General features: G+C 46.7%; 1 protein-coding gene across 1 annotated transcript in view; it reads left to right on the top strand.

The window, feature by feature from the left end:
- STK3 (serine/threonine kinase 3) overlaps positions 1–24,901 on the top strand; it is a 1,834,661-nt gene that overhangs the window by 133,380 nt on the left and 1,676,380 nt on the right. Inside the window, exon 2 of the mRNA XM_069621418.1 lies at positions 24,118–24,198. Coding sequence (XP_069477519.1) covers positions 24,118–24,198 — 81 coding nt within the window. The remainder of the gene's footprint in view (positions 1–24,117; positions 24,199–24,901) is intronic.

Genomic DNA, 24,901 nt, shown 5'->3' with positions numbered 1-24,901 from the left:
AGGGCATCCGAGCTCTTCCAGCTCTGCCCCGAAGAAAAGAAGGAGGGGTTCCTTTACCAACGGCGCAAGGCTAAAAGGAAGACGGTCCTCGCCGTACCGCTTCTTGATGACATCTGGGATGAGGGGCTCGCCCTCCTCAAGAACCCTGCCACGGCTCCTGCGAAGAGGGACCGATACGAGAAGAAGTACCGGGTCCCCGACGCTGCCCCCTTGTGCCTTAGGGTGCAACCTACCCCGGACTCGGTCGTTTCGGCGGCGGCCAAGAAGAAAGCGAGGGGGCATCGGCCTCGACTTCAACCTCACCTCCAGACGGCGAGGGTACGAAGCTGGATGCGATGGAACGACGGGTCATCTCATCTGCAGCGACGACCATCAAGGCGGCCAACGCCCAGGCCATCGTAGCCCGCTACGACAGGGAGTTGTGGTTCAAGATCGCCCCTCTGTTGGACTTCCTTCCGGATGCCAAGAGGGCTGAGGCCCTGGAACTCTTACAGGAAGGTGAGATTGCCTCGGACCACGCCATTACGGTGGCTACGGACATCGCCGACACCGGTTTCCGTCAGTTGGGCAACGGCATTTGCCTGAGACGATGAGGATGGCTCAAGGTGATGGATTTCTGCCAGGACGTTCAGACCAAGGTTTTGGACATGCTTTTCGATGGGAACAACCTTTTTGGCAAGGCGGTTGATTAATCCCTTCAGGCGATCAAGACGAACACGGAGACGGCCCGTGCACTGGGTGTGCTCCAACAGCGACGGCCGTCCTTTCGGAGCTCCGGAGGCAGACAGGGTGCCTCCAAGGGAGCCGGCAGCAGCTCCTCTACGTACCGTCAAGCGGCAAGGTCTTCGTCGCAGGAGGCCTACAGGGGACGCGGCAAGTCAGGTGCATCCCGCTGTCGTCGCCAAGGTGGTCAAGGAGGCAAAGCGGCCTCCAAGCAAGATTGAACCGACCGTCGGGTCGGGCCCCCGCCGAAGCACCCCGGTGGGAGGCCATCTGACGAAGTTTGTCGGCGTGTGGGAGTCCATCTCCACCGACCGTTGGGTGCTGGATGCCCTGGCCCTGGGGCACGCCCTCGAGTTCCAGAAGAGGTGCCCCCGCATTCCTCCTGTGGCCAGGAAGGAAAATCACGTCCCTCAACTGCTGTTGGAAGTAAGGGCGATGCTCAGGAAAGGTGCCATCGTGCTCGTCCCCAAGAGGCTTCGGGGCTCCGGAGTTTACTCAAGATACTTCCTCGTGAAGAAGAAGACAGGAGGATGGCGTCCCATCCTGGAACTGCGACGACTAAACAAATACATCAAGGCACAAAAGTTCCGGATGGTCCCCCTCCAGCACGTGCTGGGACAGCTGGAGGAGGGCGATTTCCTGTCGTCGTTGGACTTGGAGGATGCTTACTTCCACATCCCTATTCTAAAGAGACACCGAAAGTTCCTCAGGTTCGTGGTCAAAGGGCGGCACTACCAGTTCAAGGCCCTCCCGTTAGGATTAAAATCGGCGCCCAGGGTGTTCACCAAGTGCCTAGCACCGGTGGCGGCGCGGCTGCGCCTGCAGGGGATCCATGTCTACCCCTACCTGGACGACTGGCTCATACGGGCAAGGCCAAGGAGCTCGCCGTGGAACACACTGCGAAGACCGTCCAGCTGCTCATGGACCTGGGGTTCTCCATCAACTTTCCAAAATCCCACCTGGTCCCGTCGCAAGTCGCCCTGTTTCTGGGAGCACAGCTCGACACAGTGGCGCGGCGGGCCTCACCGTCGGAGGAAAGGTTAAGGACCATCCTAGGAAAGGTGCAACGTCTGCTGGCCACGGACGTGGCCAGAGTGAGGTCTATCAAGTCCCTCCTCGGAATGATGTCCTCCTGCATTTATCTGGTGCGCCACTGTAGACTTCGGATGCGGCCCTTGCAAGAAGGACAGGATCCCGCTTGACGAAGCGTTCCGTCGGGCGATACGATGGTGGGATGTCTGCGCTCATCTGACAGCGGGAACGGGTTTCCTAGCCCCAGCCCACCAGGTGACGTGACGACGGATGCTTCTCTGGAAGGTTGGGGAGCGCACACCAGGGGTCTCCACGCGAGAGGCCTTTGGCCTCCGGAGGAGAAGACTCTCCACATCAATATCTTGGAGCTACGCGCAGTGTTCTGGGCCCTCAGGTCCTTCCTTCCGTCCCTCAAGGGCAAGGTGGTGAGAATCTTCACCGACAACAATACCACAATGTTTTACATTCGGAAGCAGGGCGGAACCAGATCCCCTGCCCTATCCAAGGAAGCCCAGGATCTGTGGCATTGGGCCGTCGCCCAAGGGATGTTTCTGGTACCCTTTCATCTGGCAGGGATAAAAAACGCCATTGCCGACTCACTCAGCAGAGAGCTGCGCTCGTGCCACGAGTGGGAACTGCGTAAGGATCAAGTGGACCGACTCTTCCGACGATGGGGCAAACCCCAGATCGATCTCTTTGCGACAGCGGCGAACTCCAAGTGTCGGAGGTTCGCCAGCAGGTTTCCCCAACCGAGGAGCATGGGCGATGCTTTCTCGTTCCCCTGGGACAGCCTGTTCCTTTATGCATTCCCGCCGTTGCCATTGCTACTCCGGCTCGTCAACCAGCTCAAGAGGTCCCGGTGCAGGATGATCCTCGTCGCACCGGCGTGGCCGAGGCAGATCTGGTTCCCGGACCTTCTGGACTTGTCAGCGTCCACACCAGTCAAGCTGCCGACGGACGCGGATCTTCTCTCCAGAGAAGGAGGCGCCATTCTTCATCACGAAGCAGAGTCGCTGAACTTGCAGGCATGGCTCCTGCAGCACTAGAGTTTGGAGGATACGACATCCCGGCCGACTGAAGAGAGGTTCTTGCAAAGGCCAGGGCATCCTCAACTCGCAAGTGCTACAGACATAAATGGAAGAGGTTCTCTGTCTGGTGCCGTGCACAGAAGATTAACCCTCTGCGGATTACGGCCCCTCAAGTATTGCCGTACCTACTGTCTTTGGCCAAGGCTGGCCTATCTCACGCTTCCATCAAGGTACATCTGGCTGCCGTCTCACGTTACACCAGAACTACAGGACGGGCGTCCTTGTGGTCTCAACGTCTGGTGAAGGAATTTATGAAAGGACTGTTCTGATCATTCCGGCCGGTGAAGGCCCCTGCCCCGGCGTGGGAGCTCAACGTGGTGCTAACTAGGCTCATGGGGGCCCCATTTGAGCCTTTGCATTCAGTGCCGTTGAAGTTTCTGTCGTGGAAGACAGCATTCCTCGTGGCCATCACCTCTGCACGACGAGTGGGAGAGATCCAGGCCCTGTCTTGCAAGCCTCCATACTTGACTTTTCACGACACGAGGGTGGTGCTGAGGACGCACCCCTCCTTCATGCCTAAGGTGCGGTCGGACTTCCACCTCAACGAGCCCTTGGTATTGCCAGTTTTCTTCCCTTCGTCGACGGCTGAGAGGACTCTGCACTCGCTGGATGTAGCTAGAGCGCTGAAGTTCTACGTGGACCGCACAAAGAGTTTTCGGAAGACATCACAGCTGTTTGTGAACTTTGGACCTGTGAATCAAGGGAAGGCTCTCTCGAAGGCTTCCTTTTCCAGATGGCTCTAAGGCTGCATCATCCACTGTCACCGGTTGGCAAACCGACCGTTGCCAGGCCGTCCGAGGGCCCATTCAACCAGAGCGATTGCTGCTACTACGGCGTTCCTGTCTGGTGTGCCCCTGCTCGACATCTGCAGGGCTGTTACGTGGAGGTCGACGCACACCTTCACGAGATTCTACTGCGTCAACCGGGATTCCAGGGAGGAGTCCAGAGTCGGCCAGGCAGTGCTGCGCAACCTGTTCGCCTAAGGTGAGCCTGGTGAGGAGGTAAGAGTTGCTTAATGTTGAGTTGTTGTATTGCTTGATATTGAGCCTTTTGCCACCTCCCGTGGTTGTGCATGTGTATACTGCTATGTATTCTTAAATTTATGAGCATGTGAATCCATGCCAGACCCCATGCTGGAGAAGGAACAAGTTACTTACCTGTAACTGTTGCTCTCCAGCATGGGTCTGGCATGGATTCACATGCGAACCCTCCCGCCTACCCCTCTGCGGCTCTTCACTTGGTCATACTGCCACTTCACGTGCTACCAAATCTGAGGATGGCTGCCAGGGGCGGGGCTTGGGGAGAGGGCAGTCATTGGCTGGGGGCAGTATGACCCAGAGACCAGTGATTGGTTACAGATCAGAAATGAAACTGATACTGATTTTTTCTATACCGAGGATTCCCGGCCTGACGACGGGGAATATTCATGAGCATGTGAATCCATGCCAGACCCATGCTGGAGAACAACAGTTACAGGTAAGTAACTTGTTCCTTTTACATGGTTCAGGTATTCCTTTCAAGTTTGATTATGGAGCATAGCATAATTCTGGTAGTCTCTAGAATAATTTTGATGAGAATGTAAAGTGATCTTTCGAAATCTGGAAGGTGGTACATTCTTCATGTAACCCATTAGACATAAATTGGAATAATCCTTGACAAGTAGCAAAATAACACTTTCTATTTGTTGTGAGGATATGACCATAGCCGTTTGTCAAGGCAGAGTGGTAGAATTTAGACTCAGTTGGTTGATTTTCCATGAACATATTCCATGACCCCCCCTGATTTTGGGCACTACTGCTATGGGAAATGCTCACTTTCTGAATGACTCCTCTAGCATGCACTTTACCAATATTTTCCCTACTTCTTCATATGAGTCCTCCGATAAGGGTTATAGTTTTTAGCTGGATTACCTTCTCTGGTGAAGTTCTAATGTGTGGGCAGAGGATTTGAACTCTTAGGGGTTAGTAAGAAAATAATTTCTTGAATTTCTTTACAGACCCACCATAATCATTCTGCTTTCATTGGTCTAGATCTTCCAGAATGTTTGCACTTGCTTCTCATAGAGATGTATACAGATCTTTTGGATAGTCTACTTGGTTGGAGATCAAAGCCATTGGTGTTTGTTCATCTTTTTGAAGTTTTTATCTTTTAAGCAATTGACATGATAGGTGAAAGCACAAATACATCAGAGAGGTCTGCAACATTCATCCCTCCAGATATTTCGGATTGCTACTCCCAGGGTCTCTCGCCATTAACTATGTTGGCTAGGCTGATTGAAGTTGTAATCCAAAATATCTGGAGAGCCAAAGGTTGCAGACCTGTGGTCTATCAAGTTGGTGAACTGTGTGGTCTAAACTCTTTACCAGTATAGGTATTTTTGTTCATACTGGTCTTTTCCGAGAGAACGTACCTACCGCATTATCTTCTCTTGTGTTCTTTTGATTAATTCTGTCAAATCAGAGCTAATATCCTGTTGGTTATCCCATGTTTTTAAATGTTTCTAAGACATCTTAAGCATTCTCTTATACACTAACTCAAAGAGAAGAAATCCTGTGGATTCTTAGGGAGTCTTCCTCATTGGAAACACCCAGAAAAGTAAGCTTTTATAGTTTCTTCCATCATCCTCAACCACTTCCTTGAATACATGCGTTAAGGTCTTCTCCAGTATGGGGTCTGCCAGGAGTTGCATGCTCATGAATATTCCCAGACATCAGGTTGGGAATCCTTGGTAAAAGAAAAAGCATGTTCACTTTAAAACTGTATTTCTCCTCTAAACCAATCGCTGTCCTCCGGGTCATAGTGCCCCCATCCAATGACGGTCCTCTCCCTAAGCTCCACCCCTTGTGCCCATCTTCATATTTATACCCCACACTCTAGTGATGGGAGTCCTCAAGTTGCTCTCCGAGCTATATTTGTGCTATTTAAATGTTTTTTTCATAAAGATTTGGTTTTTGCTTGACACCTTCGGCGAAGGACAGAGACCGGCAGCGGGGATCCGCTACCGATGAAGATCTTCATCCATCGTCCTATCGTTATCGAAGTTTTGAAAAGGCCCGACCTTGGGCCTTCTTCGGGCCTTTCTTCCATGTCTAGGAGAAGGAAGGCAGAAGCCTCTTCAAACACTGCGCAAAGTGTGGATTAAGAAACATTTGTGGCAGGGCGGCATCATAAATGCTTATATTGCCTGCATCTGGACTACGATGAGGAGGGATGCAAGGTGTGCCGTGATTTCTCAAAGAAAACCAAGAAAGGCCACTACAAAAGACTCTCAGCGTAGCACCAGTTGAGCAAGGCCACTGACTCCGCCTCCGGGCAGGGTCAGGCCTCATCTACAAATGGCCAGTCTGCAGACTCCCTCTTGGAGGAGGTTGAGGTACTTTGAGATGCCCCGCTCGCAGGGGTCCAAGAGAAGGCCAAGATCCACTCCACTGAGTACTGCAGGTACCAAGTCGGGCAGAGGGCGTTCGCCATCAGCCTCCACAGTGAGCCTGCCGGCGAAGGGGACCCTTCTAAGAGAAAGTCCCTAACCCAGTCCAAACTCTGTGTGTCAGCGGATAAACCGACGAGGGACAAGTCCGGAGAGGACCCATCAAAGCTATGACCTTGCAGCTGGCCAGGTCAACTGAGTCAACGGCAGAGCCGTAAACGAAGGCCTCGATGGGTGCAGTGTCGATGACGCTATGTACCACAACAGCATTGAAGGAGAGTAGGTACGTGAAGGAAGTGTCTGCCACGACCACCCTACGGTGTCCTTTCCCCCGAGGTGAGATACGGCTGCAGAGGCAGTGACTGTATTGACGCAGCAGCCTCCTGAGAGGTAGAAGTGCCCCCACCCCCTCCTCCCTGGTGGAACCTCTTCATATGTGGATCCACGGGCTGCTCCTGATACTGGAGCAGATTTGCTCAAGTTCCGACGAGGGAGACCATGATCTGCCCGACGATTACTACACAGATCACAGAGGGGGGCTCCTTTCACTATTAGACTGCTGGATATTCTAACGACTCTGCACATACTGGTCACAAAAATCCAGCAGAGGATGCTCCTGGCACCAGGGCTTATGCCTCCACAGGACCCTCAAGAGCCTCCAAGGTTGAGCCTGCTCCCACAGAAGAGAAAGTCTAAGAGGGGTGTTGGTCCTTGTTCTCGGCGTCCTCTGACCCCTCCACCACCACAACCTTGCTGCAACACAACCCCACCCAGAGCCCCAGCTCTGGACACAGGCACCACGGCTACAGACACTGACAAGGACAACAAGTTTGCCCCGCCTGACGGAGAAAAACCACATGCAGGTGACCTCCCCGCAACCTTAGGGCCTCCCCACCGGACAAAGTTGTATCCTTTCATTCCATGATGTCCACGGCCTCTGAGCTGTTCAGTTGGTTCCCGAGGGGATGAAGAAGGGTTCCTGTACCATCGGCGAGAGTCGAGAAGAAAGACCAATATGTCTGTTCCCTTCCTGGACGACATCCGGGAGGGAGGCCTGGCGCTAATGAAAAACCTTACAGCAACGACAGCTGTCCTTTCGTTCATCCATAGGAAACCCTGGCAGATCTACAAAGGGTTATACTACCCTGTACAGGCAGCCTTCATGCTCCTCCATGCAAGAAGCGTATAGGGGTCACAATCAGGGCAGCAGAGGACAGTTTCTTTTCTTTTCTCTCCCCCACCCCTTTGGCTCCAGACGCTGGGGGTGGACCAGTGCAGGAGGAACACCTGGGTGAGGGGTCTTGTGGGAGTGGGACACCGGATGGCGAGACGTGGTATCCCTCCCCCTGTAACACCTTTACCTCATCCCACCTGGTAGGATACGTGGTAAAATGTAACCTATCCTCCCCTTTCCCTTCACAAACCCTTCCACACGGACTTCCTGCTCTGGGAGAAAACAGACTCATGCCCGAGGAGTGTACCTGACCTGTCCCGCTACTATGGTCAGGCGAAGTCATTGAATTACTGACAATAACTCACACCTGACTTCCATTAAACATCCCCACACAGATAAAAGGTGGAGCATAAGAGCACACTATGAGCAAGGCAAAGCACATGAAGGAACAGCAGTTTCGAATCAGCAGCTACACGAGGGGAGAAAGACGGGAAACCAAGAAGGGTTTGCAAGGAGGGAAATGATGATAATGATGTGTTATTTCTATAGCGCCTTAATCCAAAGCGCTTTACAGAGCACATACTTACGTACAATATCCCCCAACCGAAATTGGTACTCATTTATCGACCTCGGAAGGATGAAAGGCTGAGTTGGCCTTGCCGGGATTCGAACCTGAGACCTGCAGATCATGCTCGGATCGCAGCAGCGCTCACATTTGAAAGTCTTCGATTTTGATATCAAGATAATCCGAGCCCGAACGAGGGAGACCAAGAGCAAACATTGTGGTACAAAGGGGTCCAAGACTGAAGGAGGGAGACCCATGATAAATACTCGAAGCTAGAACTTGTGCATGTGAAGATCCTAATAGAAATGGAACTTTGATATTTGTTTGTTGTGACAGGCTCTCTGCAGTAATACTTATTGAAATTTAAGTTTTTGCAGAAGCCACTGATGTCCATGCTTTGAACTGTGTCCTTGTGACAGAGAAGCCAGAGTGTGTGCGAAGCTCGAACATGCCCCATGCTGAAAATGTGGGGAAGGGAAGCCAACTGCTTAACGTTCCTGACATATTTATTTCTTGAACACTTTTCTTTGTTGCATACATTATTGTCCCAAAGCCTTTTGTATTTAGAAGTAAGGCTTGGCAATAGGTGTTTTAGTATAGGCCCTTTTATTTTGACAGAGACTTGACTAGGACTGCGTTATTAATATTTGATGGTCCTAGCTTGCTCCCATACGTAGATTTAGGTTAGATAGGCATTCAACCAACCCAATAAAGTTCAATAAACACCCTTGAACTGAGATCACCTGTGTCTGTCTTCACTTTTGATACCATGCCTTACATTTACCAACGCAATGTAAGGAGATCCTGGCCAGAGCCAGAGTCTCATCAGCGTTGATATGCTACAGCCATAAATGGTAGCGTTTCTCTGTGTGGTTCTGGACTCGGAAGATTACCCCTCTTCAGGTCACGGCCCCTCTGCTTCTACCCCATTTGCTCTCTTTGGCCAAGGAAGGATTGGCTCACGCCTCTATCACGCTACCTCGCTGCCATGTATTGGTAAAACAGGTCTCCGGGTAGACCCTCTCTGTGTTCGCACAGACTTGCCAAATAGTTCCTCAAGGGGCTCTTTGGGACTTTTCCACCGGTGAAGGCTCCAGCCCCGGCTTGGGAACTCAATGTAGTACTTACTAAGCTCATGGGAGCTCCTTTTAAACCTATGGATCAAGTCCTGCTCAAGTTCCTCTCGTGGAAGACTGCTTTCCTTGTGGCTATTACCTCTGCCAGAAGGGTTGGGGGCATCCAGGCCTGTCGTGCAGGCATCCTTACATCCACGCTTCAAAGGTGGTACTGTATACACACCACCCACCTCAGAATTCCACCTCTACGAACCTTTGGTGTTACCTGTCTTCTTCCTGAATCCATTGTCACCAACAGAGGGGGCCTTGCATTCGTTGGACGTGGCTCATGCCTTGCAAGTTCTACGTGGCACATCCAAAGAATTTTCAGAAGACTTCTCAGTTGTTCGTCAACTTTGGACCTGTAAATCATGGAAAAGCTTTAACAAAGGCTTCCATCTCCGCCTGTATTATGTACCGTCAACGACTGGTGAACAGGCCGCTGCCAGGCCAACCGAGAGCCCACTCCACCAGAGCCATTGCAGCTACGATGGCATTTCTCTCTGGTGTGTCCGTGCTCGACATCTGCAGGGCTGCTATGTGGAAGTCCATGCACACCTTCACGGGGTTCTACTGTGTCGACAGGGATTCTCCTCGGGAGGATAGCTCGGGGCAATGTGCTCACCTTGGAAGCAAGAATATGCGGAGCAACGTAGATCCGATCCCCGGGTCCACGCCTAGAAACCTCTGGGTATCAAGTGGGTTATAAATAACCAATTCTAATTCCAGGGATGAGTCCAGAGCCGGCCAAGCGGTGCAGCGCAACCTGTTCTCTTGATGCGAGTCTATTCCAGAGGTGAGTGTGTTATTGCTTCTGTTGAGCCTTGCCACCTCCCATGGTTGTGTATACTTACTGCTGTGTAATCATTATTCGTGAGCATGTGAATCCATGCCAGACCCCAAGCTGGAGAAGCTTTAAGTTACTTACCTGTAACTATTGTTCTCCAGCATGGGTTTGTCTTGGATTCACAAGCGAGCCCTCCCTCCTTCCCGTCTGTGACTCTTCTTGGTTCATACTGCCACTTTACGTGCTTACCAAATCTGAAGATGGCCACCAGGGGTGGAGCTTAGGGAGACGACGGGCATTGGATGGGGGCAGTATAACCCAGTGGACAGTGATTGGTTTAGAGGAGAAATACAGTTTTAAAGTGAAAGTGAAACTGTTTTTTCTTTTACAGAGGATTCCCAGCGTGACGACGGGGGACTATTCATGAGCATGTGAATTAATGCTAGACCCATGCTGGAGAACAATAGTTACAGGTAAGTAACTTAAGCCTTATTAACACTTTCTACCTATCTTTCGTACTGAGTGTGGAAAATTGATTTTTGCAGCGGCTTGTTTTGTAAAGGCTCCTTCAACACTTCTGTAAGTTTGAACATGAAAGTTGCCACTAGGTCTCCTAGAATTTCCTTTCAAAATCCTACTCTCGAAAAAGTATGGGAACCCCACCTTTCACATGTTTTCAGTGGTAGCTGTTCTTAAACCTAATTCCTTTGGATATCTCTTTGTGTAATCTACAAAGGCAAGCATGTACAGGAATCTCCATTTCGATGGTTCTAATCGTCCTGCTACGTGCATGGCAATCTGTTCAAAGGGTATATCATTGATGAGCAGTGGTTGCAGTGGTGCCTTGTGAATGTTCTTGTTGCTGTTTCTTTGGCAAACCTCATATGTGGCAGTACTGGTTGCTGCAGCTGTACACACCAGGCCAATGAAAATGGACAGACATGCTTTTGGGGTATTGCGTGTAAGTGAGGCATAACTTGGGAGGGAGCTAATTCCATGACTGTTCTTTTGAATGACTTTTGGAACCTCTAATTGGCAACAAGGTTCTCAGTCTCACTTTTGAGATATGTTGGAACGGGTATAATTTCTTCTTTTCAGTAAAGATTAGATGATACTTTATGCCCTCTTCTAAATTAACAATCTGATCAAATGCCTTGTTTAAGCTGGCATCTTTTCTCACAGTTGTAGTAAAATCTGGAGAGAAGGGCAAAGGGCAAGGTTGTCTTTTTTATTTTTTTATTTTTTTGTGGGTCCCATGAATTTGTTTGGTGGTGTTTCCCATTGTTCTTTTCTCTCTGAAATTCTTGTCTTGGATAAAACAGCGGATCCAAAACCCTTCTACCTGTCCTTAACCGGATGGTGGCCTGCTCACTTCTTCTGTTACTGTAAATTGCAGCTTCACAAATGATCTAGGTAATGTTATCGCTGGGCTGGACCTTTTTAAGGTCTTGAATTCAATAACACCTGCGTTTCCTCCATAATCCTGTTCAATTATTTCTGCCCCAAAACCAATAAAGTGGTTTAAGCTTAAGCTGGAGCTTACAGTGGTTCTTCTATGCTAGTTTACCAGAATTGTCATTCTTTAGTCTCTCTACACCAGGGAACCCCATGCATCAGAAAATGTTTAAGCAAGGGCACTATCAAGGTCTGGACCTGCAACCTGAGGGCACCCTCAAGTTGGTACATAGAAGAAGGGTGTCTAAGAAGGATTCTGACACAAGGGTGGCATTTTGGTTGGCAAAGACTTTTAATGAACAAGAAAAGAAATCCTATCCATCCCTTTCTTCTATGTGGGATTTCTCGGCTTCAAAATAATACTAAAAGGGGCTGTCAGAATGTCAATCGAAATTAAACTCCACTGTCCTGTGTCATAAAATACTTCTGTCCTTCACACTACAACTAAAGAATAAGTCCATAGAAAGGTACAACGTCCTTTCATCGCCTGCTTTTACATCGCCAGGCTTTTAAACGTGCACATTACATCGAATGTGCTCCTTCAATTTTTTAGGGGGGGGGGATTTGGGAAAGGGGAAATCAGGGTTTGGGCAGGTGGGAAATAGTAAAAACTAAGTGTGGGTGGGTGGTTTGGGGGGACCCCCACACCCTCCAAAACAACATTAGCACATTCGATGGAATGTGCACGTTTAAAAGCCTGGCCATGTAAAAGCAGGTGATGAAATCACATAGAACCCACAGAAATTACCTTCTCCATAAGAATGACTCCCTTCTGCTGGGGTTTAGGTGGTAGGTAGTCCAAGATGCAATGTTTGTGAAAAGGATACCCGAGGGAAGGATTCCATTCTCCTGGCATGTGGTTCCAACATACCTTTGCACCAGTCACTTTCGGAACCAGGAGAAATACTCCCTTCTCCTGGTATTCGTTCCCACACTCCAATGTAGTTCACACAAAAGCCAGGGGGAATGCCTCCCTTTGACTGCCATCTCTTGATCCAAAAAGGGCTTTAAGCTTCTTCAACTTTCAGGCCCAGGAGAATGACTCCCTTCTCCTGGTATTTGTTTACACACTCTAATATAGTTTACATCAAAGCCAGGATGAATGACACCCTTTCCCTGGTGTCTCTTCGTCAGAAAGGCTTTCAATTTTTCAACTTTCAGAACCAGGAGAATTCCATCCTTCTCCTGGTATTGGCAAAGTCCCCAATTCTTCTCCGGCCTCGGTGAACTTCTCCCTGCCACTGCGACGAGGATGCTTTCCTCAGATGCTTAATATACTATATCTGTGTGGGTCAGTGGGCTTGTTGCTGCCACTGTGATGAGGATGTGCTCCTTTGATGCTTGTTTCGCTTGGTTTGGGGCCCAGACCCTTCTCTGGTGGCCAGTAGGCATGTTACTGCCACTGTGACTAGGAAGTTCTCCTTGGATGCTCAATGTGGTTGTCTTCGGGTCCCAGACCCTTCTTTGATGGTCGGTCGTCTTATTACGGTCACTGCGACGAGGAAGTTCTCCTTGGATGCTCAATGCGCCCTTCCCAAAGGGCCAGCACAGAGCCTCTCGAGACTGCCTCTTCCAACCCTGTGTCCCCTCTGAGTCTCTCGTATCTCCCGTTACCTTCTTTGGGATTTCGGTACACCACCAGGGTTTCCTGGGTCTGGGTCTTCTCTACAATGCTTCTGCAACACTGCGGCAGCTCTGTGCTCTTCTGGTCTGCTCAGCTCTCTTCCTGTTTGGGTCCTCTCCAGGTGGACACACGTAGCACTCCCTCAGTGCTTCGTCAGTGTCCTTCGCTCTTCCGGATCCCCGGTCAGCTGACAGGATTTGAAACTCTCTGAATGGATTCCACACCTGCTGCCTCTCTTGGCTGGGCTTGACAAATCTTCAGTCCTTCTCTTCTTATGTAATGTTGCCAGTCCCACCCTGGCAGATTAAGTCCTTTGTTCTTGATGGATTGATCTTCATGCATCCTCGGGCCACCTCGTAACAGTACTAGCAGCTAGTGATCTTCATGTCGTCTGTGCTCTTCTTCATCCTGGTACTTTCTGTTGGGGCTGTTTCTCCTACACTTCAGAAATACATGGGTCTACTCTCAAGGAAGTTGTTTGACATGGGGGTGGGAGGGACTTAGGGAAGGTTTGGGTGTGACATTGGCCAGCGAACTATACCCTACGAAAATGGTCTTTACCCCCAGAGGGTGAGTCCCTCCACATGAGGTCCACCCACATTAAACCACCCCTAGGATACTATTGGGTAGCGGCTGCACCTCCCTAGCCTTAAGGAAAAGGGCTCCCCCGTTCTGGAGAAGTGACGATTTGCATGGTATCGTCACAATAGGCATGGTCCAAAATGCATGAAAACTGGATGGTAGGCTTATGCAATTGGGCCATGCTTGGTGTTTTCCCAGTGATTGGTCTAAATCTGGCTGCAGTGAGTGGGACTCTATTCCATTTGTATCCTACTTTTGACACCATCTTCTGACTAACTGGTAATAGTGCTATTGGGAACATGATGTACATTTCAAGAACTTTTATCATAGGTTTGTCAGGATGGTAATATTTGTTCTACATGACTGTTGGTCTTGCCAGATATAAATTAATTCTGCTCTTGGCATGGTGTTGATAGTAGCCTTTTGCTATAGATCTGTCTCAGTAGCTCATTCTCCGTACGTTTTGCAAGATACAGAATTTCTTACTCTCAGTCTCTGTGTAACTTCAGTTTCCCAGAATGTAGTATAGTATTCTTGTTCTCAAGTCTCTGCATGGTGGTTTTTCCAAGACTGATGGTCTGGAGAGTTCCCAGAGCAACGCCAGGGGTTAAGATTATTTTGAAACCTTCCTGCCTTCACCTCTTGCGTTTTGCTATAGTCAACCCAAGTGTTAACGGGTATGCCCAGACGTGGGTCCTGTGCTGCTGGGCCAAGAGACCCAAGCTACTCCTCACTGATGAGACCTAACAAGGCCAAAACCTGTCTGGGGATGCTTGTGGTCTCATGCCGAAGCAATGTGACCTGACAGTTCGAGCTGGACCACCCCTTTTGGGGTGGGGCCCAGCTCGAATTGCATATGGTCTTTCCCCTTCAGTAAGTAGGTGAAGAACGATGGTCTGGAGGGTTGCGCAGAGCAATGTCAGAGGTTAAGATTAATTCTAAACCTTCCACCCATCACCTCTTGTGTTTTTGCTACAGTTGTTTTTCACTACTTTTTCCCACAAGGCACAGCAAATTTTTCTGTCTCTTTGTATCGGTTTCTTTCTAACTTTCCCAGAATGCACTCATTCTCATGCAATGTCTGTGCATATTTTTTCACACTACATTTCCTAGAAGGCACAGTTTGTTGTTCTCAGTCTCTGTGTAGTTATGTTGCACTATGTTCCCCATAGCGCACAACTTCCAAGTCTACATTTTCTATACTTCTTTTCCCTACTTAAAACCGTTTCTTCTCATCCATTTTCTTCAAATGCTTTCTCAGTTTTGATACCATGGTATTAAACATTACAGCAGTGCTTGTCTTTCATACTTTAGCAGTAGCACATCTGAGCCCCTCACAACATGGCTCTGTTACAGTTTCTCCAAATTTCTTTTCCTTTAGTTGTGCCACAGCCACGTAGAGGGTATAGAACATGGAACAGCTGTTCTCCGTCTCTTTTTGGATCAGTGCTATTTAGCTCCTTGTTACTGGTTAGCACACTCACGACAGTATATGCTAATTCAACACTTTATTTGTACATTTCCACTCGGTGATTGCAGGGCTGCCCTGGTGGCCATTAGAACCATGAAGAATGTGATATTGTGGATCGTCCACTGGGGCTTTACATTTCAATCAGCAACACTGGAGCATCACTTAAAAGAAAACGGGAACAGATGGTTGTGTGCAATGGCTTGGTCTTTTTAGTAAAAGGAGAAGAAGGATCTGTCTACTTTACAAGTAAGCCAGGCACGTTGTAAATTAACCCATGCAGGTCTGTGTAATAATGGGACTCCAGAACTGCCATTGTTCGTTTTTAACTTGTCTGTGGCTTTTTCACCAACTTTGTTTCTGCTTCTATTGGTTTTGACCCATAGTCCTTCCGAATAGTATAGGAGCAAATAAACACTAAAATGTACGTAATAGAGGGGCTGATATTTTGCAAATCTATTGAGAGCAATGAACACCCCAAAGGTAAAGATACAGCTCTTTTCACGTGACAGTTAAAGTGAGAGCTGCAGTGAAGGCGCTGCATGCTCCCCCAATTAGTTTGAAAGTTCTGGTATTGAGGCATCGAACACTCCTTAAGAGGTGCGCAGGGCTGGTCAGCAAGAGCAAGTGTAACGGTAGATGAAGCGTTGTGTGACACAAATCCCTTAGTATTCTTTATTTTGAATGTAAGCAGGCATACTGCCAACTCTGATAACCTTTAACACTGTTCATGACACAGTGCCTTCACTGGATAAGAAAGCCCACACTCAAACAAGTAAAAGCCATTTTGTACAGTGCCTTGGTCCGATGTTATGTATAAACCCACCTCGCACCATCTCCACTCTAGTCAGACGCATATACTCCGCGGAAACCTCTCCAGACAGTTTTGGTCCTCTAAACCGAAACCTTCACACGCGTCACGAATCAGCAGTCTAATCCAGCGCTAATTACTTCTGCTGCATAAACACAACGTTAAGGATCACGCTTCCTCCTTCCCAGACTTTTCGCGCTCCATCTCGCTAATACAGCCAAGCACGCCACTGCCGTAAAAGTGAAGCACAACATGCTGATGTAATCAATTGTTATGGAGAAGTACTTGACTCTAACCTGGAGCCGAGCATTTTCCAAACGTTCTTGCACTGTATGAACCGTTGAATATAATGGTTATCCAAAACAAGAGGTGAAACTTACCGAAAAAATAAAGAATCGATAGTAAAAAGAGGGCCTTTTAAATGAAATAATAGCAAACCAGTCCAAATGGTAGAGCGTTCAGTTAACAAATGTAGGTCCATAAGTGAAGTCTTTTTCTTTTTTGACAGATCATTCCTTTGAGACAAAAACACTCTCCATTGGTGTAATGTTTAAGTCCGACAAAAAGGCTTCAGGACTCCTATTATCAGAAAATGAGTGAATATGACCCTCAATCACTACCCGAAGTATAGCAGGGTACACCATATAATACTGCAGCTTCCTACTTTTTTTCACCTTTTCTTTTGCCATGCTAAATGTTCTCCTTTTCTCCAGTACATCTCTACTTAAATCACCAAAGTTCATGATCTTGTTTCCTCCCCATGATAAATCCCGTTGCTCACGTGATTTCCTGCGAATCATTTCTTTAGTTGGAAATCTCAAAAACTTTGCAATGAAGTGTCTTGGTTGCTGACCTAAGGCTGGATTTTGTTCCAAGGACCTGTGAGCTCTTTCCATCTCCAGAGGTGTGTTTGGGTGCAAGTTTAACATGGAAATCGGTGCTTTCTCCAGAAAAGCTATACGATTCGGTGGCTCCACATTTTCCGTAAATCCGCCCACTGTTATGTTGTTCCTCCTAGGGAAGGTTTCCTACTCTGATAACTTAAGACAGTTTTTCATTTTGGATTTCCAAATTCCATATCTGGTCTTGTAATCTTACAGTTTTGCCTCTCTTCTGCATTAATCCGTTTTTTGTTTTGATTTCTGCAATGTCCAAGGTCACCTTAGTTGGGAGATCCAATAACTTGTCATCCCTGCTTTCAGTTACATTTTATCCTTTTTGTCTTTTCGCCGGCTGGGTTTTCTCAGCTGGATTATGATCTGCCATTGTATTGAAGGATGTAGTCTTAGACCGGGCACAGGAGCACAGCCTCTATGCTGCCATCTCTGACATGTACGGGTAAGTGTGGGTTAGGGTACTGATTATGAATATGTGGTAGTTACTCATGGGTTTTAATGTTAAGGTTGTGGGAGTGTTCTGTGTTATTTTTGTCTTTCTTATTCATTGGGCTTCTTGGGCGAATTTCAATTGTATTTATTTTTATGAATTCTTATGCTATGCATGCTAAGTGGAATTATTATTTGGTATTTTTGATCGCTCAAATTTATGTTACTGAATTGTATGTTGAATAAACCAAAATAAAGAGAAAAAAAGAGAGAAAAAAAGATACAGCTCTATCAAAGGCTGGGGGGGTCAGCATCCATTGGCTCTCCAGATGTTTAGGACTAGAACTCCCATCACCCCTAGCCAGAACAGTCACTGGTGAGATATAATGGGAGCAGCAGTCCAAAACCTATAGAAAGCAACAAGTTGCAGACCCCTGATTTAAAGGTAGAATAACTGAATTCTTCCCGTAAAAATAAAAATGTACCATTTAGTTACAATTGGCAAAAGACATGCAATGTTTAGGATTATTAATGGTGGACTCCATTACAAATTGTTTTTGCAACATGAGGTTTCATATCCTCAGCATGACGACTTTTATATAAATGATACTGATCACTGAGAAAATAAATATTTTACCAATTAATAAGTACCCTGATAGTGTTCAGGTATGTCATGCGATGGATAGTATGTGTGATGATCAGTATTTAGCAAGTGCAACCAATAATGGACTCTACTATGTTTGACACGCACTGACCCCTACTGGAGTGCTGCTGGAGTATGTGTCTAAATCTATAATTACAAATGCGTCAGTTAGTGGTGTGGCCGAATGCACGAAGTTGGAATGGCTTACTTTGCTCCTCATGATTCCTCATTTGTCTTCGATTTTGTATTAACCATGTTAGTTACCATTTTTCAAAATATATTTAAGGAGGCTGGCAAATAGACGGCCCTGCTGCAAAATATTATCCTGGCTTTGAACTGGTGGCAATTTGAAATTGAATGCAAATTATAATGCATCTGTCGAAGTGGTTGTGAGTAATTTGGCTAATACAGCTACCAGTGTTATGGGGAATATATTAGACATCTGTGAAAATGTTATAATGGTGAATATTATTGCAACAGGTGAGCGTGTTAATGTCACTCTGGATTCCCCCTTGGACGATAGTGCGTGTGGGAGAATCAATGAGAGTATAATGATAGCATGTAGGTTATCCTATATTTGTGGGTAGTGACCAACATGGTATACCTTTCATCACAGGATTACAAGTGGTGTTATGGCTGTGTTGGCACCCATTTAGGGGGTCCATGAGACTCCATCAGGGATTTTTGGTGGAATTACAACTGGCAAAATTACAGAGGATTTAAATCCTCTACTTTTCCTCCGAAAATCGGTGCCATTACCACTGAGTAGTTCTGCCAAAATGTGTAATTTGGCGATGTGGGAAAAATGGAGGTAATTCTGTTACTGCTTAAAAAAAGTGTCGGTAACAGAATTACCTTCACTTTGTTTCCCGCATTGCCAAACGTGGATGAGGCTGAATGTCTTTTGGGATGGCTGCCAAAAAGATGGTTTCACATCAAAGGTACTTTGTTACAGTGCAAGGTCAAGCATACAGAATTGGGCGCAGTACTCTCCAGTACACAGGTTGGGGGTCTGCTGTGGTCTCCCAAGCTCTGCAAAATTTGGGAGGTCTCTGTTCATAGGGTTAAGACATCTGCCTGACCCACAGAGCATTAGTATGTAAATTAGTCAAGTGGATCTAGTCTGCCTGCTCTGATCTTTCTTAGAGATTCAACCGAAGTTGAAGTATTTGGGACCAGTACGAGGTAATACAAAATGATTGACATGATTACCATTGCTGCGGATGCAAGTAAAGCATATACATGCGATAACGTGCTCCCTACTGTACATTATAAGGATATTTCAAGTCACAGAGGAGTCTTCTGACCAAGTGAGAGGAACGAGGCCGATGGCAGAGTTCCTTTATTAGGTCATGGAACTCCAAGGCGACATTATGTATGGTAGGGGGTATTATGTTCCTTGTGATATATGGACACACACTGTCATTCCCTTTGAATACCTCGTCTTTTTTAATATAATGCAAGAGATCTTCCATTTGCTGATCGGTATGATCAATATAAAATTTGTTTGGATTTAAAAAAATAAAAAATGCAGTTCCTAATGTGTTGCAGAAAAATGGTTCAAGCCCAAATCAACCATCCGCAGAAACCTAACATTAAGCCACGGCACCAAAGTCTCCTACCAAGACCCTAATAAACACACTCAGTGTAACACAGCAACTTCCTCCCAGACCTCTCCCCAACACTCAGGCGCTCATATGCCCAGATACCTTAAATCAGTGCTCACCAGCCACACAACCACAACTACACCCACCTCAGGCGCACCATCACCCACACCCCTTCACCAACCCCCAAGACACACAAAGCCTCGAAGGAACTCAAATGTGCTCTCAGCAACGCCAGATCCCTCCAAGCACATGCTCTTGAAATCAACAACCTCATTATCATATCTGACTTAGACCTACTGGCCATCACAGAAACCTGGCTCATAGAGGCATCCGGCCCTGCTATCAAGCTCGCCTTCCCTCTAGGCTATTCCATCCTTCGTCAGGACAGAAAACCTACCATAGTAGGGGGAGTCGCCCTCATACATAGAGATGATCTCCTAGTCAGACTATGCAATAACACATGGGAAGGTACCAGCGACCTCCTCTCAGTCAAACTCCCCACATCAGCCAATGACACACTTAACATTCACATTATATACAGACCCCCTGGGACACCAATGGAATTCCAAGGGCACCTCCTCCACGCCTGAAGCAACAAACTAAAAAACTCAACTAAATCCCTTATACTCGGTGACCTTAATTTAGGCCTCACCGACCCCAAAGATAAAGCTGCTGTAACACTTGCCAAAGACTTCAAAGATTTAGGATACTTGCAAAAAATCACAGACCCCACACACTCGAAAGGCCGCACCCTTGACTGGGTGGCAGATCATAATTGTTCAACCGCCATAACATCCAACCTTGCCTATCCATGGACAGACCACAACTGCAGCCAACTATCCATCCACATTAAAACCTCCACCAAAACACTCTCCTATGCACCCCCGGCCCTGGTCAGTTCCAAAAAACTCACGTCAGACAATCTATGGCCCCTCCTATACACCAAGGAACTTAAAACACCATTTTCCAATGACCCTAAGGTTCTAGCTGACATCTACTTGCGCACCCTTACCACAGCCATCAACACCATTGCCCCCTTGGAAGCTAAAAAAGAAAAGAAATCCATGAAAACTAACTCTTGGTTCACTGAGGATCTAATGGCTCTCCGCGCCAATAAACGAACGGCCCTCTCAAAGTGGCAATCCAACCCATGTGAGTCCACCAAAGGTGACTTTAAAAGAACCTCATCAATATACAAAAAAGCAATATTCAATGCCAAATCCAACAACATTAACGCTCGCATATTTAAGGCAAACTCTAAATCTAGGGAACTATTCACCATCTTCAAAGACCTCACCCTTCCTCCTGCTAGCCCCAATGAAATAACCAAAGACCAAGCCTGGTGTAACAGTATACAAGAAGCTTTTCTTTAAAAAAAATCTCACCTCTCCAAGATAAAATTCGAACCCAACATGCCCTCTTGTCCAACTCAGACAGAAGCCTGGGTACGTCCCCTTCTCAAGAAACCATCCTTAGACCCAGAGTCCCCTAGCAACTACCGTCACATCACTACAGTCCTCTTCCTCCTCAAAATCCTTGACAAGGCCGCCCACAACCAAATCCAGCTCTTCCTGGAAACCCACTCAATCTTAGGAAAAAGGCAATCAGGGTTCCGCAAAGGCCATGGCACGGAATCGGCCCTCCTGGACTTAAAGAACCAAATCATCGAAATAATGGACACCGGAAAACCAGCCCTCCTACTTCTACCAGACCCATCTGCCGCATTTGACCTAGTAGATCACAAAACTCTCACCTCCCACCTCGCTAGCGCAGCTCACTTCTCTAACCATTCCACCTCTTGGATCACCTCCTTCTTAGAAGGCAGAGTTATGAAAGTATTCTCAGACACAGCCAATGCTACCCCACTACCATTCACTGTGGGGTACCACAGGGTTCCTGCACTGCCCCCACACTCTACAATCTGTTCACCAAACCCTTTTTGACAAACTTGACGCCCACGGCATAGCTTATACGAACTATACTGATGACACTCAAGTCATCCTCCCTATCACTGGCTCCTACGATCACGACGCAACAGACCTCTTTAAAATCTACTCCACTATTCAGGCTTGGATGGCCACAAACAGTTTGTCTCAATGGAGACAAAACCGCGATCATCATCATTGGCCCACAAACCATTTTGGCCCTCCCCCCCCCCCAACAATATACTAACTTCTGCATTGAGAATACCATCATCCCAGTCTCCACATCCGTTAAGACCTTAGGAGTTCACCTAGATGCCACACTATCCATGAACAAACAGGTCCATGCTATTGCCTCCGCCCTCACCACCAAACTAATAAGCGCAGTCAAACCATACCTAACCAAACAGAACTGCCTCTCCATCGCTAGAGCCACCATAGGTGCCAAACTGGACTACTGTAATGCCCTCCTAGTAGGCACCTCTGAAAAAAACCTAAACCGGCTTCAGACATTGCAGAACAACGCGCTCAAAGTTGCCCTCAATATCCCTAAGAGAGACCACATCACCCAAGTTAGGAGAGCTGCTCACTGGCTTCCGGTTAAGGAACAAATAACATTCAAGACTCTGACCCTAACCCACAAATGCTTTAGCCTCACTGCCCCCCCCCCTATCTTTCTGAAATCATTAACCGCGATACCTCCATATGCCCAAGAAGGACACACCTTACCAACCTACTACATATACCATCAGTCAAAAGAGCGAAAGCTGGAGGTATAAGCTGGAGGTATAGGCTTCCCCTATCAAGCTTCTAAACTCTGGAATGCCCTCCCCTCCGTGCCAAAACCTCTCTCTCCACCTTCCACAAAGTCCTCAAGACCACGCTATTCAAATGACACAGCTATGCCCAGACAAATGTAATTAAGTATGCACTGTACTTCGTAAATGTAACTAAGTATGCTCTTCTTCTGAACTGTACCTACAATTCTCAATCATGTATGTAACTGCTCCTTTAATCTACTGTAACCAGCAATAATGCTATCACTGCGTTCTGCATCATCCTCAATGTAACAGCGCCACGATGCCTTAGGGCTGATGCACGCTTTAAACATCCTAATAAATAAATACATTGTAATAAAATGTATTGAAAAAGGTTTTCATTTTGTGCATTAAAATAACGTGTGTTAAATTCCACCAGTGCAGTAATGAAACCTTCTGCAATTAACAGTTCCTTGTCAATTAATGGCTGTAAAGTGACACAGAACTTCTTCTGAAAGCAAGGAATTTGAAGAGCTTTTCATGGCTTTAATTAAGTGCTGCAGTGACAGCTGGAATTCTCTCTGCTGGCTCAAGCAGCAGGCACTGTGACCTCACTGTTTAAGCCTAATAACTGATTACAGAGGACTTATGATGCCATTGCATTACATTCATAAAGCAGGGATATTTTTCCACTAAATGTTTCTACGGAGGCAAAGGTTACCTGCAAAAATAGAGTTTGGGCCTTCTACAGTCATAGGAGTGCTGGCACTGTGAAACGAGTAAACTGTTCAGATGGTCCCAAGATTTTGTATTGGGCAAATGTGCAAGAGTTTTTATTTAGCTAACCCTGGTACAGTTAATTTAACGCTGGACTAGGAATGGCATTAATCAGTAAATAGAAATTAAAAAGAAGTTTATGCTATTTTGGATTTGTTCTGACCAGCTTCTGGGAAAAAGACCTTATGTAATAAGATTATTTATTTTAAAGCAATAGCTACAGGCAAGGACATCCTTTTTTAAAAATGTGAGGTTAATCTTTATAAATAAGATTGACGCTAATTAGGCCAAATGCCAAAGCTGGCTATGTTACAAGACATTTGCTTTAAATTCAGAAGCAGAGATGTTTTGAAAGATCTTGTGTCATTTAAAAAAAAAATGCTTATTTTTAAATTTGCAACATATTCTAAACTGGACCGCAGAGTTTGTTTTGGGAAGACGCCATGGTTCACTATGTGTTCGCTGTTTGTTTTTGCTGTTGCTTGTTTGCTTCTTGACGTTGTGTACGCGTTTTCATGAGCATTGATGGCGCGATGTTTGGTTAAGAAATGTCCTGTATGCATTGTGTTTGGTATGTTCCAATTATACGATTTACAAGGCAGAAGTGGTGCTTTTGCCTGATCACAAAGTTCAAGTTCATCTGTTCTATAATCTGTTTCCAAGGTGTGGTTGCTCCTTTGATGCTATGCAGAGGCCACCTCTCCAACACTGAAGATGTGTTTCACACTGCTGGCCAAACGAGGTTTTGATGAGCTTAATACTACTTTCCCGGTATTCCGCCGGGATACCGGAAAAAAGGCCTACCGTTGCTGGTTCCTAATATCCCGGTATTACCGGGATAATACAAGTGCCGGCAATGACGGTCATTCTCCATTCCATGGAGTCCTATAGAAATCGACGATATTTCCAGTACCAGTAATACCGAAGCCGAATACTGGCTTTTTTTTGCCAGTGGGGGTCTGATGTACCTCCAGTTCTTGGCTGGAGGTACATCAGTCGACCCCCCCCCCCACACCCCTCCCCCCATACCCCCCACCAGCAAATTTGTAGATTTCTGGAAAAGTACCAGTATACAGAAATACCAGCACTTTCTTCCCAGATCAGCAAATTTGTAATGAGGGCATAACAGTGTGTTTTAGTTTCTCATCATTGCATTGATGGGTCATCTCTTGTTATTATCTTCAGGAACTTATCTGCTGAACTGATGTTCATTCATATGTTTGTTTCTCAACAGCAAGCTTAAAAAGCTGAGTGAAGACAGTTTAACAAAGCAGCCTGAAGAAGTCTTTGATGTACTGGAAAAGCTTGGTGAAGGGTACGTTTCTGAAAGCATGCATTGCCTATATATAACCATGATGTGAATCCAAGATGCACACATTTGTAAAGTCTTATATCGCTGCAGTAGTGCGCAACACAGAGGCCAATTCTCAGAACATATATTCTTTCAGGTGTAAGTAGCTCATAGCACAAATTCTAACTGAAAACGATATTAAAAATCTGTTGTAAAATAATTTAATTTTGTTGATAGTCCATGCAAGTTGCACCTGATTGACAATAATGTGCACTTAAGCATTCTTTTGCTGGTCTCTTATGGTTAAGAAATTGGTCAACATTTCCGAAAAACCTTTTACTCTCAAGTCAACATATTTTTGCACAGCTCTTACTCCGCACAACCGATATGTTCACTTGCGCACCTCTGTTACAACACTTACGCCTTAAAATTCCAGGTGGGACTTGGGTGTGTTCACCATAGTTTCTTTGAGCACTTTGAACTTTAGACAATACAAGCAAAAGTTGAACTTTGGTGAGTGCAAATAGTGATAATTTCTTGAAAATTATGATGCTAAATGGCGTTCGAATAATGAATTAAAAGTAAATATTATCCGGTGGTCAGCAACTCTAAACTTTGTCGTCTTTTTTGCCACGGTTCTTTCTTCCTCTGTGTTTTTTCTTTGTATCGGATACATCTATGAATTTGTACTTAAATTCCCAGCATGCAGCGGTTTTTCTTCCTGGTC

This window comes from Ambystoma mexicanum, chromosome 5q, assembly GCF_040938575.1.
Source record: "Ambystoma mexicanum isolate Mex_15411 chromosome 5q, UKY_AmexF1_1, whole genome shotgun sequence".
NCBI classification, from domain to species: domain Eukaryota; kingdom Metazoa; phylum Chordata; class Amphibia; order Caudata; family Ambystomatidae; genus Ambystoma; species Ambystoma mexicanum.
Note: the sequence above shows the minus strand (reverse complement) of the source record. Positions and strands in the feature narration are given on the sequence as shown.